General features: G+C 43.5%; 1 protein-coding gene across 4 annotated transcripts in view; it reads left to right on the forward strand.

Moving 5' to 3' along the window:
* Positions 1-16,217, forward strand: part of LOC147112632 (intron Large complex component GCFC2-like) — a 79,350-nt gene that overhangs the window by 16,709 nt on the left and 46,424 nt on the right. For all 4 annotated transcript variants that reach the window (XM_085997092.1, XM_085997093.1, XM_085997089.1 and 1 more), the window contains one exon: positions 15,589-15,816. In XM_085997092.1, the coding sequence (XP_085853218.1) occupies positions 15,589-15,816 (228 nt within the window). The remainder of the gene's footprint in view (positions 1-15,588; positions 15,817-16,217) is intronic.

Here is a 16,217-nt window from a genome sequence, read left to right on the forward strand (position 1 = left end):
TACTATTTCCCCCCCCCCAAAATTTGGTGTCATCTGCAAATTTAGAAATTGTGTTTTGATTTCAAAGTCTAAATCGTTAATATAAATTGTGAACAACAGTGGTCCCAGCACTGATCCTTGTGGAACACCACTATTCACCTTCTGCCACTGTGAATAGCTACCCCATACCCCTACTCTCTGCTTTCTGTCTTGAAGCCAGCTAGCTATCCATTCTGCTACTTGTCCCCTGACTCTACATTCTTTGACCTTGTTCATCAGTCTGTTATGGGGTACCTTATCGAAGGCCTTTTGAAAATCTAGATAAATTACATCTACTGCATTACCCTTGTCTACTCACTCTGTTACCTCTTCAAAAAATTCAATAAGGTTGGTCAAGCAAGACTTTCCCTTTTGAAATCCATGTTGACTATTCATTATTATATTTTTGGTTTCTAGATGCTCTTCTATTTTCTCCTTTTAGTAGGGATTCCATTATTTTTCCTACCACCGATGCTAAGCTGACTGGTCTATAATTCCCTGGAAATGTTCTATCTCCCTTCTTAAATATAGGTATTATATGTTAGCTATCCACCAGTCCTCTGGCACTACATCTTTTTCTCATAAATTATTAAATATGCGTAGTAATGCCTCTGCTATCTCTTCCCTAGATTCTTTTAAAATGCATGGATGGAGTCCATCCGGACCAGGTGTTTTATCTTCATTGAGTTTGATTAGTTTATTTATTATATACCCTTTTTTTTATTTTAAATGCACTGATCTCATTACTAATCTCATCATCCAATGTCATGTCCACCTGTTCTATCTCCCTGGTAAATACTGAAGCGAAATAATTATTTAATATTTCTGCCATCTCTCTATCGTTACCTGTGGTATTATCCTGTCTATCCCTTAATAGCCCTATTCCCATCCTAATCTTCTTTTATTGTTGTGCCTGTAAAATATTTTACTATTTTGTTTTATGTTCCTTGATAATTTAATTTTATCGTTCCTCTTTGTCTCCTTAATTGTTTTTTTGACTTCTCTCCTAATCTGTCCATATTCTCCCTTATCATGCACTCCCCTGCTGTCTCTGTACTTAATGTATGCCTCTTTCCTTGCCCTCAATTGTTCCTTTATGGCTTTATTAGATTGAGTCATAGAGTTATACAGCACAGAAAGAGGCCGTTCGGCCCATCGTGTCCGCGCCGGCCATCAAGTCCTGTCTATTCTAATCCCATTTTCCAGCACTTGGTCCGTAGCCTTGTATGCTATGGCGTTTCAAGTGCTCATCTAAATGCTTCTTGAATGTTGTGAGGGTTCCTGCCTCTACCACCCTTTCAGGCAGTGAGTTCCAGATTCCAACCACCCTCTGGGTGAAAACGTTTCTCCTCAAATCCCCTCTAAATCTCCTGCCCCTTATCTTGAAACTATGCCCCCTGGTTATTGACCCCTCTACTAAGGGGAAAAGTTCCTTCTATCTACCCTATCTATGTCCCTCATAATTTTGTACACCTCAATCAGGTTCCCCCCTCAGCCTTCTCTTCTCTAAGGAAAACAACCCCAGCCTGTCCAGTCTCTCTTCATAGCTGAAGCGCTCCAGCCCAGGTAACATCCTGGTGAATCTCCTCTGCACCCTCTCCAATGTAATCACATCCTTCCTATAGTGTGGCAACCAGAACTTCACACAGTATTCCAGCTGTGGCCTAACTAGCGTTTTGTACAACTCCATCATAACCTCCCTGCTCTTAGATTCTATGCCTCGGTTAATGAAGGCAAGTATGCCATATGCCTTTTTAACCACCTTATCTACCTGTCCTGCTGCCTTCAGGGATCTATGTATATGCACACCAAGGTCCTTCTGATCCTCTGTCCTTCCTAGGGTCCTACCATTCATTGTGTATTCCCTTGCCTTGTTAGTCCTCCCAAAATGCATCACCTCACACTTTTCAGGGTTAAATTCCATTTGCCACTTGTTCTGCCCATCTAACCAATCCATCTATATTGTCCTGTAGCCTAAGGCTTCCCTCCTTGCTATTTACCACTCTACCAATTTTCGTGTCATATGAGAACTTACTGATCATACCTCCTGCATTCATATCTAATCATTAATGTACACTACAAACAGCAAAGGACCCAGCACCGATGCCTGCGGTACACCACTGGACACAGGCTTCCAGTCACAAAAACAACTTTCGACCATCACCCTCTGCCTCCTGCCACTAAGCCAATTTTGGATCCAATGTGCCAAATTGCCCTGGATCCCATGGGCTCTTACCTTCTTGACCAGTCTCCCATGGGGGTCTTTGTCAAAAGCCTTACTGAAGTCCATGTAGACTACATCAACTGCACTACCCTCATCCACACACCTAGTCACCCCCTCTCAAAATTCAATCAAATTGGTTAGGCATGATCTCCCCCTGACACAGCCATGCTGACTATCCTTGATTAATCCTTGCCTCTCCAAGTGGAGACTAATTCTGTCCCTCAGAATTTTTTCCAATAATTTCCCTACCACTGATGTTAGGCTCACTGGCCTGTAATTCCCTGGTTTATCCCTACTACCCTTCTTGAATAATAGTACTACGTTAGCTGTTCTCCAGTCCTCTGGCACCTCCCCTGTGGCCAGAGAGATTCTGAAAATTTGTGTCAGAGCCCCTGCAATCTCCTCCCTTGCATCACACAGCAGCCTGGGATACATCTCGTCTGTGCCTGGGGATTTATCCACTTTTAAGCCCGCTAAAACCGCTAGTACCTCCCTTTCAATATGAATTTGTTCAAGTATATCACAATCCTCCTGATGTGCCTTCAATAACCACAAAACTAGAAGTTATAGATTTAAACAAGTTGGCTTTTAATCACTAAGATCAGAGCTAACATCTCAACACACTGACTGACTGGCTCACAGGAATGAGTCAGAGAAGTCAGGAAAGAGGAAGTGAAACTATACACCGTGTGGGGGAGGGTAATATACATGATTGCAAAACGAATACAGGCAAGCCAAACACATTTCATTACATTCACCCCTTCTTTAGATTTAGTCCATCGGGGTGATGTTTCTTAAAAGTTGGTATAAGTGAGTCTGTCAGGAGGTTTTGTGGTTCTCAGTGATCGGCGCAAAGCCGGTTGGGGTGCCTCTAGGGGAGTGGATTCTGGTTCCTCCGCTGTCCGGGCCTCCGCAGTGTCTTCCAGGTTATCTGCAGTGTCCTCCAGGTTAAAGTTGGGTATTGATACCTCTGGGCGTCCTGTCTCTTTTTGGTGTAGGTCTTCCTCGGGTAGTCTCTCATCGTTCTCTCCGCTCCCCAAGGGAGCGAGGTCTTTTATGGAAACAGTGTCCTCTCGCCCGTCAGAGTATTCGATATAGGCGTACTGAGGGTTTGCATGGAGGAGCTGTACCTTTTCCACAAGGGGGTCCGTTTTATGGCCTCTCACGTGCTTCCGCAATAGTACTGTCCCCGGAGACGTCAGCCACGCGGGTAGAGATATGCCCGAGGTAGATTTCCGGGGGAAAACTAACATCTTTTCGTGAGGGGTGGCGTTAGTGGCTATACATAAGAGACCTTATGGAGTGGAGCACGTCTGGGAGGACTTCCTGCCAGCGGGAGGTCGGAAGGCCTTTTGACTTTAAGGCTAACGTGACAGCCTTCCAAACAGTAGCATCCTCCCTTTCCACTTGCCCATTACCCCGGGGGTTGTAGCTAGTGGTTCTGCTAGTGGCTATCCCCTTTGAGAGCAAGAACTGGCGCAGTTCGTCACTCATAAATGACGTCCCCCTATCGCTGTGTATGTAGTTCGGCATGCCAAACATGCAGAATTGATTACAGACACACTTGATGACCGTGGCACTGGTCATGTCTGGGCAGGGAATGGCGAAGGGGAAGCGGGAATATTCATCGATGATATTGAGGAAGTATACGTTACGGTTGGCAGAGGGAAGGGGTCCCTTGAAGTCCAGACTTAGGCGCTCGAATGGCCGTGTGGCTTTGATAAGGTGTGCACGGTCAGGCCTGTAGAAACGAGGCTTGCATTCCGCACAGATGCGGCAGGCTCTGGTCATTGCCCTGACCTCCTCGATGGAGTGGGGCAGATTGCGGGACTTTATAAAATGGTGTAGTCGGGTGACCCCTGGGTGACAGAGGTCGTTGTGGAGACCCTGTAATTTGTCCGTATGAATGCTGGCACACATTCCCCGCGATAGGGCGTCTGGGGGTTCATTAAGGGCTCCCGGCCTGTACATAATATCATAGTCGAACGTGGATAGTTCGATCCTCCACCTGAGTATTTTGTCATTCTTGATTTTCCCCCTTTGTTTGTTATTAAACATGAAAGCCACCGACCGCTGGTCGGTGAGCAGGGTGAAACGTTTGCCGGCTAGGTAGTGTCTCCAGTGCTGCACTGCCTCCACTATAGCCTGTGCCTCCTTCTCGACAGAAGAGTGCCTGATTTCAGGTCCCTGAAGGGTTCGGGAGAAGAAGGCCACAGGTCTCCCAGCCTGATTGAGGGTCGCAGCTAAGGCAAAGTCTGACGCATCACTTTCGACTTGAAAGGGAATGCTTTCGTCCACTGCACACAGTGCAGCCCTTTCAATGTCCTGTTTGATACTGGTGAAAGCCTCCCGAGCTTCAGCTGATAGTGGGAAGGACGTCGATTTAATGAGGGGTTGGGCCTTATCAGAGTAATTGGGCACCCATTGGGCATAATATGAAAAAAATCCCAGGCACCTTTTTAAAGCTTTGGGATTGTGTGGCAGGGGCAGTTCCTTTAGGGGGCGTAATCGGTCAGGGTCCGGTCCAATTACCCCATCTTCCACCACACAGCCGAGGATACAGAGACGGGTTGTGTTGAAGACACATTTGTCTGCGTTGTAGGTTAGATTCAGCTTTAGGGCAGTTTCTAAAAATCTCGCAAGATTTAGATCGTGGCCTTGCTGGTTGTGCCCGCAGATAGTGACATTGTCCAGATAGGGGTAGGTAGCTTGTAGTTTATTCTCATCAACCATGCGGTCCATCTCACGTTGGAAGACCGAGACCCCATTTGTTACCCCGAAGGGCACTCTGAGAAAATGGTAGAGGCGTCCGTTCGCCTCAAAGGCAGTGTATGGGCGGTCCTCCGTTCTAATGGGGAGCTGGTGATACGCGGATTTGAGGTCGATAGTCGAGAAGACTCGGTATTGCGCAATCTGGTTGACCATTTCTGATATGCGGGGTAATGGGTAGGCGTCCAGCTGGGTATAAATACTAACAGTCTGGCTGTAGTCAATTACCATCCGTTTCTTTTTGCTATTTTTAACTATGACTACTTGGGCACGCCACGGACTGGTACTGCATTCAATAATGCCTTCCCGCAGGAGTCTGTCCACTTCCGCCTTGATAAAGTGTCTGTCTTCCAGACTGTACCGTCTACTTTTGGTCGCTATGGGCCTACAGTTCGGAGCGAGATTAGCGAATAAAGAGGGCGGGCTGATTTTTAAGGTTGATAGGCCACAGACTGTGAGTGGCGGCTGGGACCCGCCATATGCTAGCGTGACACTTTCGTGGTGGCACTGGAAGTCCAGGCCCAAGATTACATTAACACAGAGTTCTGGCATCACGAGGAGTTTAAAATCCTTGTAGTCCGTGCCTTTTACAGTCAGTGTTACCACACAGTAGCCCAAAATGTCCGAAGTGTGGGGCTTAGCAGTCATAGCAATTCTGCTCTGTGTAGGGGTTACCGTTAATGAGTGCCGCCGTACCAGGCTAGGGTGGATAAAACTCTCGGTACTCCCACAGTCAATTAAACATTTAGTTAAATTCCCGTTTACCTGTATGTCCATCATAGATTTTGTCAACGGGTGTGGCCTGGATTGATCCACCGTGATCGAAGCCACTGTTGGGCCTTGGGCGGCCGTTGAGTCGGGAAAAGATGGCGGATCCCAAGATGGCGGCCCGCACGGCACGCACGAGGCAGTGACGGAGTTGGAAATCGGATTCCCCCTGCAGACTTTGCTAAAATGCCCCTTTTTCTTACATTTGAAGCATGTAGCGTCCTTCGCTGGGCATCGTTGTCTGGGGTGCTTGGCCTGGCCGCAGAAGTAGCATTTCGGGCCTCGAGACATTGCCGCTGTAGTAGGACTCCTGGGTGAACTTCTGTGTGGGGACTCCGGTGGTGTAGAGCTGGTCTGAGACCTGGATGGGGAAGATGGCTGATTCCAAGATGGCGGCCCGCTCGGCGCACACGAGGCGGTGAGGGCCGCATGGCCGGAAGAATAAGAGTCAGAGTTTTTCTGGGCCACGTCCAGCGATCGCGCTGTGGCCACTGCCTTTTTTAAGTCCAGGACCTCCTTCTCCAGCAGTCTCTGCCGGATATAATTCGATTTGAGGCCCGTGATGAAGGAATCGCGGACCAATTCGTCAGAGTACATGTTGGCCATCACGGCCTTGCAGTTACAGTCCCGGACCAAGTCCTTTAGGCCCTGTAAGAAATCGTCCATTGATTCCTCAGATCGCTGCCTGCGTGTAGCCAGCAGATGTCTGGCGTACACTTCGTTTACTGGCCTCTGGTATTGGGCCTTCATGATAGTGATGGCCTCCGTGTAAGAGGTGGCGTCCCGGATGAACGAATAAATCCGATGATTAACGCGAGTAGTCAGTAGACTCAGTTTATCTACCTCGCTAGCGGATGAGGCCCTCGCGAAGAGTTCGAAGCATTTGAGCCAGTGTCCAAATTGATTTGATGCTTCAGCAGAATGTGGATCCAAGTCCAGACGCTCTGGTTTTAGGAGTCAATCCATCCTAGTATTCTTTAGTGATTAAAATTGATGTGCCTTCAATAACCACAAAACTAGAAGTTATAGATTTATACAAGTTGGCTTTTAATCACTAAGATCAGAGCTAACATCTCAACACACTGGCTCACAGGAATGAGTCAGAGAAGTCAGGGAAGAGGAAGTGAAACTATACACCGTGTGGGGGAGGGTAATATACATGAGTGCAAAACGAATACAGGCAAGCCAAACACATTTCATTACACCCCCTGCCTGATTTCTATGCCTACATCATCCTTCTCCATAGTGATGCAACACTGATGCAAAATATTAATTTAAAACCTCACCTACATCTTCCGGCTCTACACACAGATTGCCACTTTGGTCCCTAATGGGCCCTACGCTTTCCCTGGTTATCTTCTTGCCCTTAATATACTTATAAAACATCTTGGGATTTTCCTTTATTTTGCCCGCCAGTGTTTTTTCATGCCCCCTCTTCGCTCTCCTAATTTTTTTTAAGTACTCCCCTGCACTTTCTATACTCCTCTAGGGCTTCCACTGTTTTTAGTCCTTTTGTATCTGCCAAAAGCCTCCCTTTTTTTCCTAATCCATTCTTGTATATCCCTTGACATCCAGGGTTCCCTGGGCTTGTTGGTCCCACCCTTGACCTTTACGGGAACATGTTGGCGTTGTACTCTCTCTCTTTCCTTTCTGAAAGACTCCCACTGCTCTGATGTGGATTTTCCTACAAGATGATCCCAGTCCACTTTGGCCAGATCCTGCCTTATCATATTAATCCATGGAGTCTCATTATTGTTTAGTTTGTTCTTTCCTTTCAGTGGAATATATTTTTCCTGCACTCTGTTGAATACCGTTTTAAATGTTTCCCATTGCTGTTCTACATCGTTGTTTGCCAATATTGTTGCCCTTTTTTTCCCCAAGTTCCATTCTCAGCCCCTCAAAATGAGCTTTTCTCCAATCTTTTAATCTGGTTTTCGTCATACTTCTGTCCTTCTCAATTATCTTGAAGCGTATTATATTATGGTCATTATTACTTTTACTTCTTATCTGCTCTGGTTCATTCCCCATTACTACAGGAAACTTTCGTTTGGTTAAATGTCCGGAAAGCTCTATCTACCGGCAAAATTCAGGAGCCGTTTCCTATAAGTTTTTTTACTTCTCGTTGCTTTTTTTTCCCCAGTCAGGCTCTGCAAGGTCTAGCTAAAGCTGTTGCTTAGCTACAGAGATGCTTTTAAGCTGCGGCCGACTGTTTTGAAGCTGTTGCTAAGCAACAGGGTTTGTTGATTCACACGGAGCTCAAAAGCTCTGTATGTTTTAACATTAGCGCTGGTTTCTACGGCAGTTTTGATGGTACGGCACCAGCTCGATCCCGTCAGTGCCGGATACCAGAAAGTTTCCTGTAGATCCAATAGCGAATCCTCCCTTGTTGGGCTTTTTACATATTGGGTTAGAAAGGAGTCCTGTACACATTGTAGGAACTGCATTCCCTTCTTCCCTTTTCCTACCTCTTCTGTCCAATAATATTGGGGTAGTTGAAATCCCCCATGATTATTCTATGTTTTTTACTCATTTCCCTAATTTGTCTGCATATTTCTTCCTCCACCTCCCTTCCACTAATAGGTGGTCTGTAGACTATGCCTATTACAGTGGTGTGATTGATCCTTTATTATCTTTTATCCCTATCCATATGGATTCTATTTTTGTCTTGCTGATATCTGTCACTTTTTTCTACTGCCATTATGTTACCTCCTAGTAAGTATAGCTACTCCACCTCCCCTTTTCCCCTCCCTATCTTTTCTAAATATGTTATACCCTACAATGTTTAATTCCCAGTCCTGATTTTTCTCTTCCCTGTCTCAGTAATCCCTACTATGTCTGCTTCCTCACGATGTTTAATTGCCTCCAGTTCCCCTGTTTTATTACGGACACTGTGTGCATTGCTGTACAGACAGTTTAACTCATTTTTTAATAGGATTTCCCCTCTCTTTATGTTTAACCATCTTTTTAGACTCATGTTCTACAACTCTGTTTATTCCCTTGCCATCAGTGCCCTCCCTTACTTTATTCTTGTGTTTAGGAGTGCAAGAAAAGTCACCCAGGTATGCGATCGCTATCAAGTCTTTGACAGACTTGGGCTTTAATATGCATAATGCTCAAAAAACTGACACAAAAAAGTTAAACTATATACTAATCTGAAATAGTTATCTCTTTCCAGTTGTATCGTGTCCAAAAAATACCAAAACAAATGCCCACTTGTTAATAGTATTGTAGTGGTATGGTAGTGTAGTGGCTATGGGGCTGGACTTGCAAGGCAGTGGTCGTGCATACAAGTCCCACTTGAATTCAGTAAATCTGGTCATTTGTAGCTGTCACAGAAATGACCATGAAAGCTTCCAGTTAAAACTCGCACTAATATCCTACAGGGAAGGGAACCTGCCTTCCCTAAATGATTCTAATGCTCTCTGAAGATGCCTAGCATGCTATTCATATGTATTGCTGCAGTTGCTTCAGGATAACTATCTGAGAACAAATATTAAAAAGAATATGAGAAACTTCATTGTGTAGAACTTCTGATAATCAAAAATGTGCAGAAGTTTTGAAACTTGACCTAAATTCTCAGACACATCCAGTCTTGCTTGGCTGACCGCATGCAAATTTTTCTGAAATAATTTGCGCAAAAAAAGCCTTGTCGCAGTCTCCTTTTAATACATCAAAAACAGGATGTGGCTGTACAGAGGAACAAAATCCAGCTGAACCAACCCAGCACAATGTCCTGGCACCAAGAAAAGGTAGAGCTGTGGCAGTGATTTTAAGTCAGTTAGTTTGACAGTGGGATATTGAGACTGAGGGAGAAGGCTACCAAGGAGTAACAGTGAGAGCGGGTTGAAATGTTTGTTTATAAACACGTGAAGCATTAGCATTAAAATTGGGGAAATAAAAGCACTAGTTATTATGGGAAGCCATGAGGTCACCATATTAACTGAAATTTGGCTTCAACCTGGAGCTGGACTGGAAACTAAACATGCTGTGTATCAAGTATTAAGAGATGAAACAAAAAGAGCTCAAGGTTAGCTAAGGACATTACAGCGTTAGAAGGAAAGGATATTGTCTAAGGTGGTGTTCAGACTGGTTTAGATTGAATTAATAAATAAATAAAAATTGGGTGTCCATTATAGACCAGTAAATAGCGCAAAGTAAATAGAGGAAGAAATTTCTGGACAATTTAGAGGTTTACAGAAGTAATAGGTCTTTAGTTTTTTTTTAAAGGAAGGTTTAAGAGGTAACCTGGAATAACACGATTGATGGGCAAAATGTGAAGGGTTCATAGACTCCATTCAATTCTGTTTACAGGAAACTTTGTGATATCCGGCACCGACGGGACCAAGCTGTTGCCGTCCCATCAAAACTGCCGGACAAACCAGCGCTAATGTTAAAACATACGGAAGCTTTTGAGCTCCGTATCTAGCAACAAACCCTGTTAGCAACAGCTTCTAAACAGTCGGCCGTAGCTTGCAAGCGTTTCTGTAGCTAAGCAACAGCTTTAGCTAGACCTTGCAGAGCCTGACTGGTGAAAAAAAAAAGCAACGAAAAGAAAAAAAACTTACTGAACCGACTCCTGAATTTTGCCGGTGGCTTGAGCACTCCGGACAGTTAACCTCCGGATAAACCAAAGTTTCCTGTACTTAGTCAGCATGTTACAAGTCCAGTGAAGAAAGATGGAGTCCCAGACCTGGTTCTGGGTAATGAACAAGTAAGGAACTTGACGATAAGAGAATATTTAGGGGACAGTGATCATTACATAATTAGTTTTGCACTTGGAATAGATAATGAAAAAACAGAGTCAAATACCAAGATTTTGGACTGGGAAAAAAAAACAAATTTTAGAGGGATGAAGTGATTGCAGCACAGATTAATGCATAGAAAAGTTAGCAGATAAAACAGCAGCTCAGCAGTGGAAAGTATTTATGCACAAGGTGGGTAGGATGTAAACTAGTAACATTCTGATCAGTGGTGAAGGGGTTGTGGCAAAGACCAGAGTTTCATGGATGAATAAGGAGATTAGGTCACAATTTAAGTCTTAAAGATACATATCATAAAATGAAACCTATCATAAAATGAAACCTAATATTAGAGAAGAAAACCAAGAGAAATAGCAAAGGCATGAAATAAAAATAAAAAAGGGGGTAGAAGAGCAAAAAAGTATGAAAAAGACTGGCAGTCAACACTGCAAAGATTTTTTATAAGCACATCCAAAGCAAGAGGATGGTCAAAGAGGGAGTAGAGTCATTAAAGGATGAAAATCACAATCTTATACTAGAGAATAAAGGCAAAGATACTTAAGTATTTTTCTTCTGTATTTGCAAAGAAAGGTGAAGAGTACTAGAGGAATTCATCACGGAGCATAGGAGACTGTATTAAGGTTAATGGGATGTAAAATTGATAAGTTGCAGACCCCGATGGTCTACACCCCAGAATACTGAAGCATGTAGTGATTAAACTGCAGTGGCAAAAATCCTTTGTCAAAAAGAGCTGTACCAAAGGACTGGATGGTAGTGAATATTACATCCCTGCTCAAAAAAGGAGAAAGAATTAAACCAAGTAATTTTGGACCAGTTGGCCTTACTTTGGTATTGGGAAACTGCTAGAGACTATTTTAATGATAACAATAGTGAACACGTAGAAACAAATCTCAGTGTGGATTTGAAAAGGGCAGGCCATACTTGACTAAATTAATTGAATTCTTCAAGAAAATTATCGAGCAAATACAAAAAGGAAGTGTAATGGATGTAGTATATTTCGACTTTCAAAAGTAAGTTTGATAAAATGCTATGCAAGAAATTTGATGCAAACCTTCAGATCTGTGATATTTAAAAGCTAAAATGGTGGTATAGATAGAGGGATAGCTGAAGGATGAAATGCAGAGCGTAGCAGTAAACGGATGTTTCTCAATTGACATTATATAGCCCGTGGTGTGTCCTTGGGGTCTGTATTCAGACCGTTTGTTCTGCGTATTCATAACTGATTTGGACATGGGCATAGAGGGACAAAGATTAAAATTTGCTGTTAACACGGAATTACTGGGACATGGCAAACTGAGGAAGAATCCAGGAAGACATAGATAGGTAGGGGAATGGGAAGATATGTGGCAAAGGCAGTTCAATATAGATGAGTGTAAAGTAGAAAAAGAACAGCGAGTAGAAAGAAGAGAAGTGGGAAAGATTCTTTTCATTGGCTCGGTAACAAGGGGGTTTAGAAATAACAAGTTTAGAATTAGTTGTAAAAACATAGAGAAGGGCATGTTAGAAGAAATATTTTCATGCATAGAAACATAGAAACATAGAAGATAGGAGTAGGCCATTCGGCCCCTCGAGCCTGCCCCGCCATTCAATGCGATCATGGCTGATCATCCAAATTCAGTACCCGGTCCCTGCTTTCTCCCCATACCCCTTGATCCCTTTAGCTTTAAGAAATATATCCAACTCCTCCTTGAATATATTTAATGAACGGGCCTCCCCCGCCTTCTGTGGTAGAGAGTTCCACAGGCTCACCACTCTCTGGGTGAAGAAATTCCTCCTCATTTCTGTCCTAAATGGCCTACTCTTTATCCTTAGACTGTGTCCCCTGGTTCTGGACTCCCCGACCATCGGGAACATCCTTCCTGCATCTAGACTGTCCAGTCCTGTCAGAATTTTATAAGTTTCAATGAGATCCCCTCTCATTCTTCTAACCTCCAGCGAGTACAAGCCCAATCGACCCAATCTCTCCTCATGGTCTCACCAAGGCCCTGTACAACTGCAGCAAGACATCCTTGTTCCTGTACTCAAACCCTCTCGCTACGAAGGCCAACATACCATTTGCCTTCTTAACCGCCTGCTGCACCTGCATGCTTACCTTCAGCGACTGGTGCACAAGGACACCCAGGTCTCATTGCACTTCCCCTTCTCCCAATCTATTGCCATTTAGATAATAATCTGCCTTCCTGTTTTTGCCACCAAAGTGGATAACCTCACATTTATCCATGTTATACTGCATCTGCCATGTTTCTGCCCAATCACCCAACATGTCCAAATCAGCCTGGAGTTTCTCGACATCCTCCTCACAGCACACACACCCACCAGCTTTGTGTCGTCTGCAAATTTGGAGATATTACATCTAGTTCCCTTGTCTAGATCATTAATATATATTGTGAATAGCTGGGGTCCAAGGACCGATCCCTGCGGTACCCCACTAGTCACTGCCTGCCACTCGGAAAAAGACCCGTTTATTCCACTCTTTGCTTTCTATCTGCCAACCAGTTCTCTATCCAAGTCAATACCTTGCCCCCAATCCCATGTGCCTTAACCTTACACACTGATCTCTTATGCGGGACCTTATCGAAAACCTTCTGAAAGTCCAAATACACCACATCCACTGGTTCTCCCTTATCTATTTTACCAGTTACATCCTCAAAAGAAATTCCAGTAGATTAGTCAAACATGATTTATCCTTTGTGAATCTATGTTGACTTTGTCCGATCCTGTCACTGTTTTCCAAGTGCTCTGCTATTACATCTTTTATAATGGACTCTAGCATTTTCCCCACTACCGATGTCAGGCTTACCGGTCTGTAATTCCCCGTTTTCTCTCTACTACCTTTTTTGAATAGTGGGGTAACATTAGCTACCCTCCAATCCATGGGTACTGGTCCAGATTCCATCGAATGTTAGAAGATGACCAGCAATGCATCTACTATTTCTAGGGCCACTTCCTTAAGTACCCTAGGATGTAGATTATCAGGCCCTGGGAATTCATCGGCCTTCAATCCCATCAATTTCCCTAACGCCATTTCCCTACAAATACTGATTTCTTTCAGTTCCTCCCTTTCATCAGACCCTATGTTCCCCGACATCTCTGGGAGGTTATTTGTGTCCTCCTTTGTGAAGACGGAACCAAAATATGTATTTAGTTGGTCTGCCATTTCTTTGTTCCCCATTATAAATTCCCCTGATTCTGACTGCAAGGGACCTACGCTTGACTTCACCAATCTTTTTCTTTTCACTTATCTATAAAAGCTTTTACAGTCAGTTTTTATGTTCCCTGCAAGCTTACTCTCATATTCTATTTTCCCCTTCTTAATTAATCCCTTTGTCCTCCTTTGTTGAATCCTAAACTGCTCCCAATCCTCAGGATTACTACTTTTTCTGGCCAGTTTATATGTCCTCTCCTTGGATCTTATGCTATCCCTAATTTCCCTTGTTAGCCACGGTTGAGTCACCTTTTTTGTTTTATTTTTATGCCAAACTGGGATGAACAAATTCTGTAGTTCATCCATGCGGTCTTTGAATGTTTGCCATTGCCTATCCACCGTTAACCCTTTGAGTGACATTCCCCAATCAATCCTACCCAACTCGCGCCTCAGACCATCGTAGTTTCCTTTATTTAAATTTAGGACCCTAGTCTCTGAGTCAACTACTTCATTCTCCATTTTAATGAAGAATTTGATCATATTATGATCGCTCCGACCCAAGGGGCCTCGTACAACAAGATTGCTAATTAATCCTTTCTCGTTACATAATACCCAGTCTAAGATGGCCTGATCTCTGGTTGCAAAGAGTTCTTAAAATATGGACTGCACTACTCTAACTGGCTATTGAAGCCAAGCTAATCACAACATTTAGGAGGAAATTAGAAAAGTTTAATGATGTAAGGAAAGATCAGGTAAATTAAATTTGACTGGATAGGCCCACTGGAACAAGCAATGTGGGCTGACTGGTTGTCTGTGCTAAAATTTCTTTTACTTGAGTCCATGAACTTGAGCTCATCCAAAACTCTGCTGTCCATATCCTAACTTATACCAAGTCCCGCCCACCCATCATACTTGTGCTCGCTGACCTACATTGGCTCCAATGTTCTCTCTTTTGGGTGCGCGGCCCATTTATCAAATTCCCACGCATGTGCGGTCTTTTCCATTCAAAAGCTAGTGACCGCCCTGCTTGGGACCTCCAGACCGCTGCAGCAGCTTAACGAGAACATTGATTGGCTTCTGGTCCACCAGCACTTAAAATTTAAAATTCTCATCCTCGTGTTCAAATCCCTCCATGGCCTCGCACCTCTCAATCTCTAACCTCCTACAGCTCCAGAACCCTCCAAGATCTCTGCGTTCCTCCAATTCTGGCCTCTTGTGAATCTTCGATTTTCTTCACTCCACCATTGGTGGCTGTGCCATTAGCCATCTAGGCTCTAAGCTCTGGAATTTCCTCCCCTAACCTCTCTACCTCCCTCCTTTAAGACGCTGCTTAAAACCTACCTCTTTGATCAAGCTTTTGGTCACCTGTCCTAATGTCTCCTTCTTTGGCTCGGTGTCAGTATTTGTCTGATTACATTCCTGTGAAGTGCCTTGGGAAGTTTTACGACGTTAAATGCAAGCTGTTATTCTATAACCTTGATTGGTGCACCCCTCATTCACTGTGAAAGATAGGTGAACATAAATTATATTAATATTCTCTGTAGTCAGGATTGTCTCGTGCTTTTTATTTTGTGCAGTTTGGTCTAAATGAAAATAATTTACAATACAAATAAATCTTTCAAAAGTTGTAACTTACAAAAGTGGCAGAGCTTGGCCTGAGTAATTGCATTCTGTTAGTGGTTATACAGCTGTAGTATGTTTTAGCTGATTTAAGTGTGTTCAAGCAAGAATGTCACCATGGTCTTTTAAACAAAAAAAGTATAGATTTGCGACCAAAATATAAGCCAAAGGAACTAAAGTCCTGGTTGTATGTTTTTAGCTTTAAAATGTTACATTTTGAACCTTTGAGTAGATGGTAGTATTTTTTTGACTCTTGTCCTCACTATATGTTCTGTTCAGTGCAGGTGAGATTCCAGATGCCAGGTACATCCATGCTGCCCGTAAAAAGCGACAGATGGCCAGAGCCCAAGCTGACTTCATTCCCCTTCACTCATTAGGAAGAGATGATACTTCAGTGCCTAAATTGAATGATGAAGATCTCATTAGTGATGATGAGCTTGACGATCATGAGAGGAGAATAGATTTCACCGAACTACTGAAAACACAAAGACAGAGAATGGCGGAAGAAATTGGTAAGACTCCAGTTCCACATGATGTCAGGTCTGCGAATGGGAAGGGCAGTTAAAGAAAGAACGAACTTTCATTTATATAGCGCATTTCACAATCTCAGGATGTCCCAAAGTGATTCACAGCCAATGAAGTACCTTTTTGAAGTGTATCCACTGTGGTAATGTTGGGAAATGTGGCAACCAAATTGCGCACAGCAAGGTCCCATAAACAGCAGAGAGATACATGACCACATAATCCCTGATATCTCTTCATTTCCTGATTGATCGATTGTTTTATCAATCAAAATTAATACAGACCATAGTCTAATGGTTTTTGGGTCTAATGTACAAGAACCCAGAGTAATGACCAATATTCATTAATAAAATTGTAAATCCCAAAGCCTGAAGAAGCGGACTTTTTAAAT

Source organism: Somniosus microcephalus, chromosome 9 (assembly GCF_052327205.1).
Source record: "Somniosus microcephalus isolate GS21.2 chromosome 9, FLI_Smic_1.0, whole genome shotgun sequence".
Classification (NCBI taxonomy): Eukaryota; Metazoa; Chordata; class Chondrichthyes; order Squaliformes; family Somniosidae; genus Somniosus; species Somniosus microcephalus.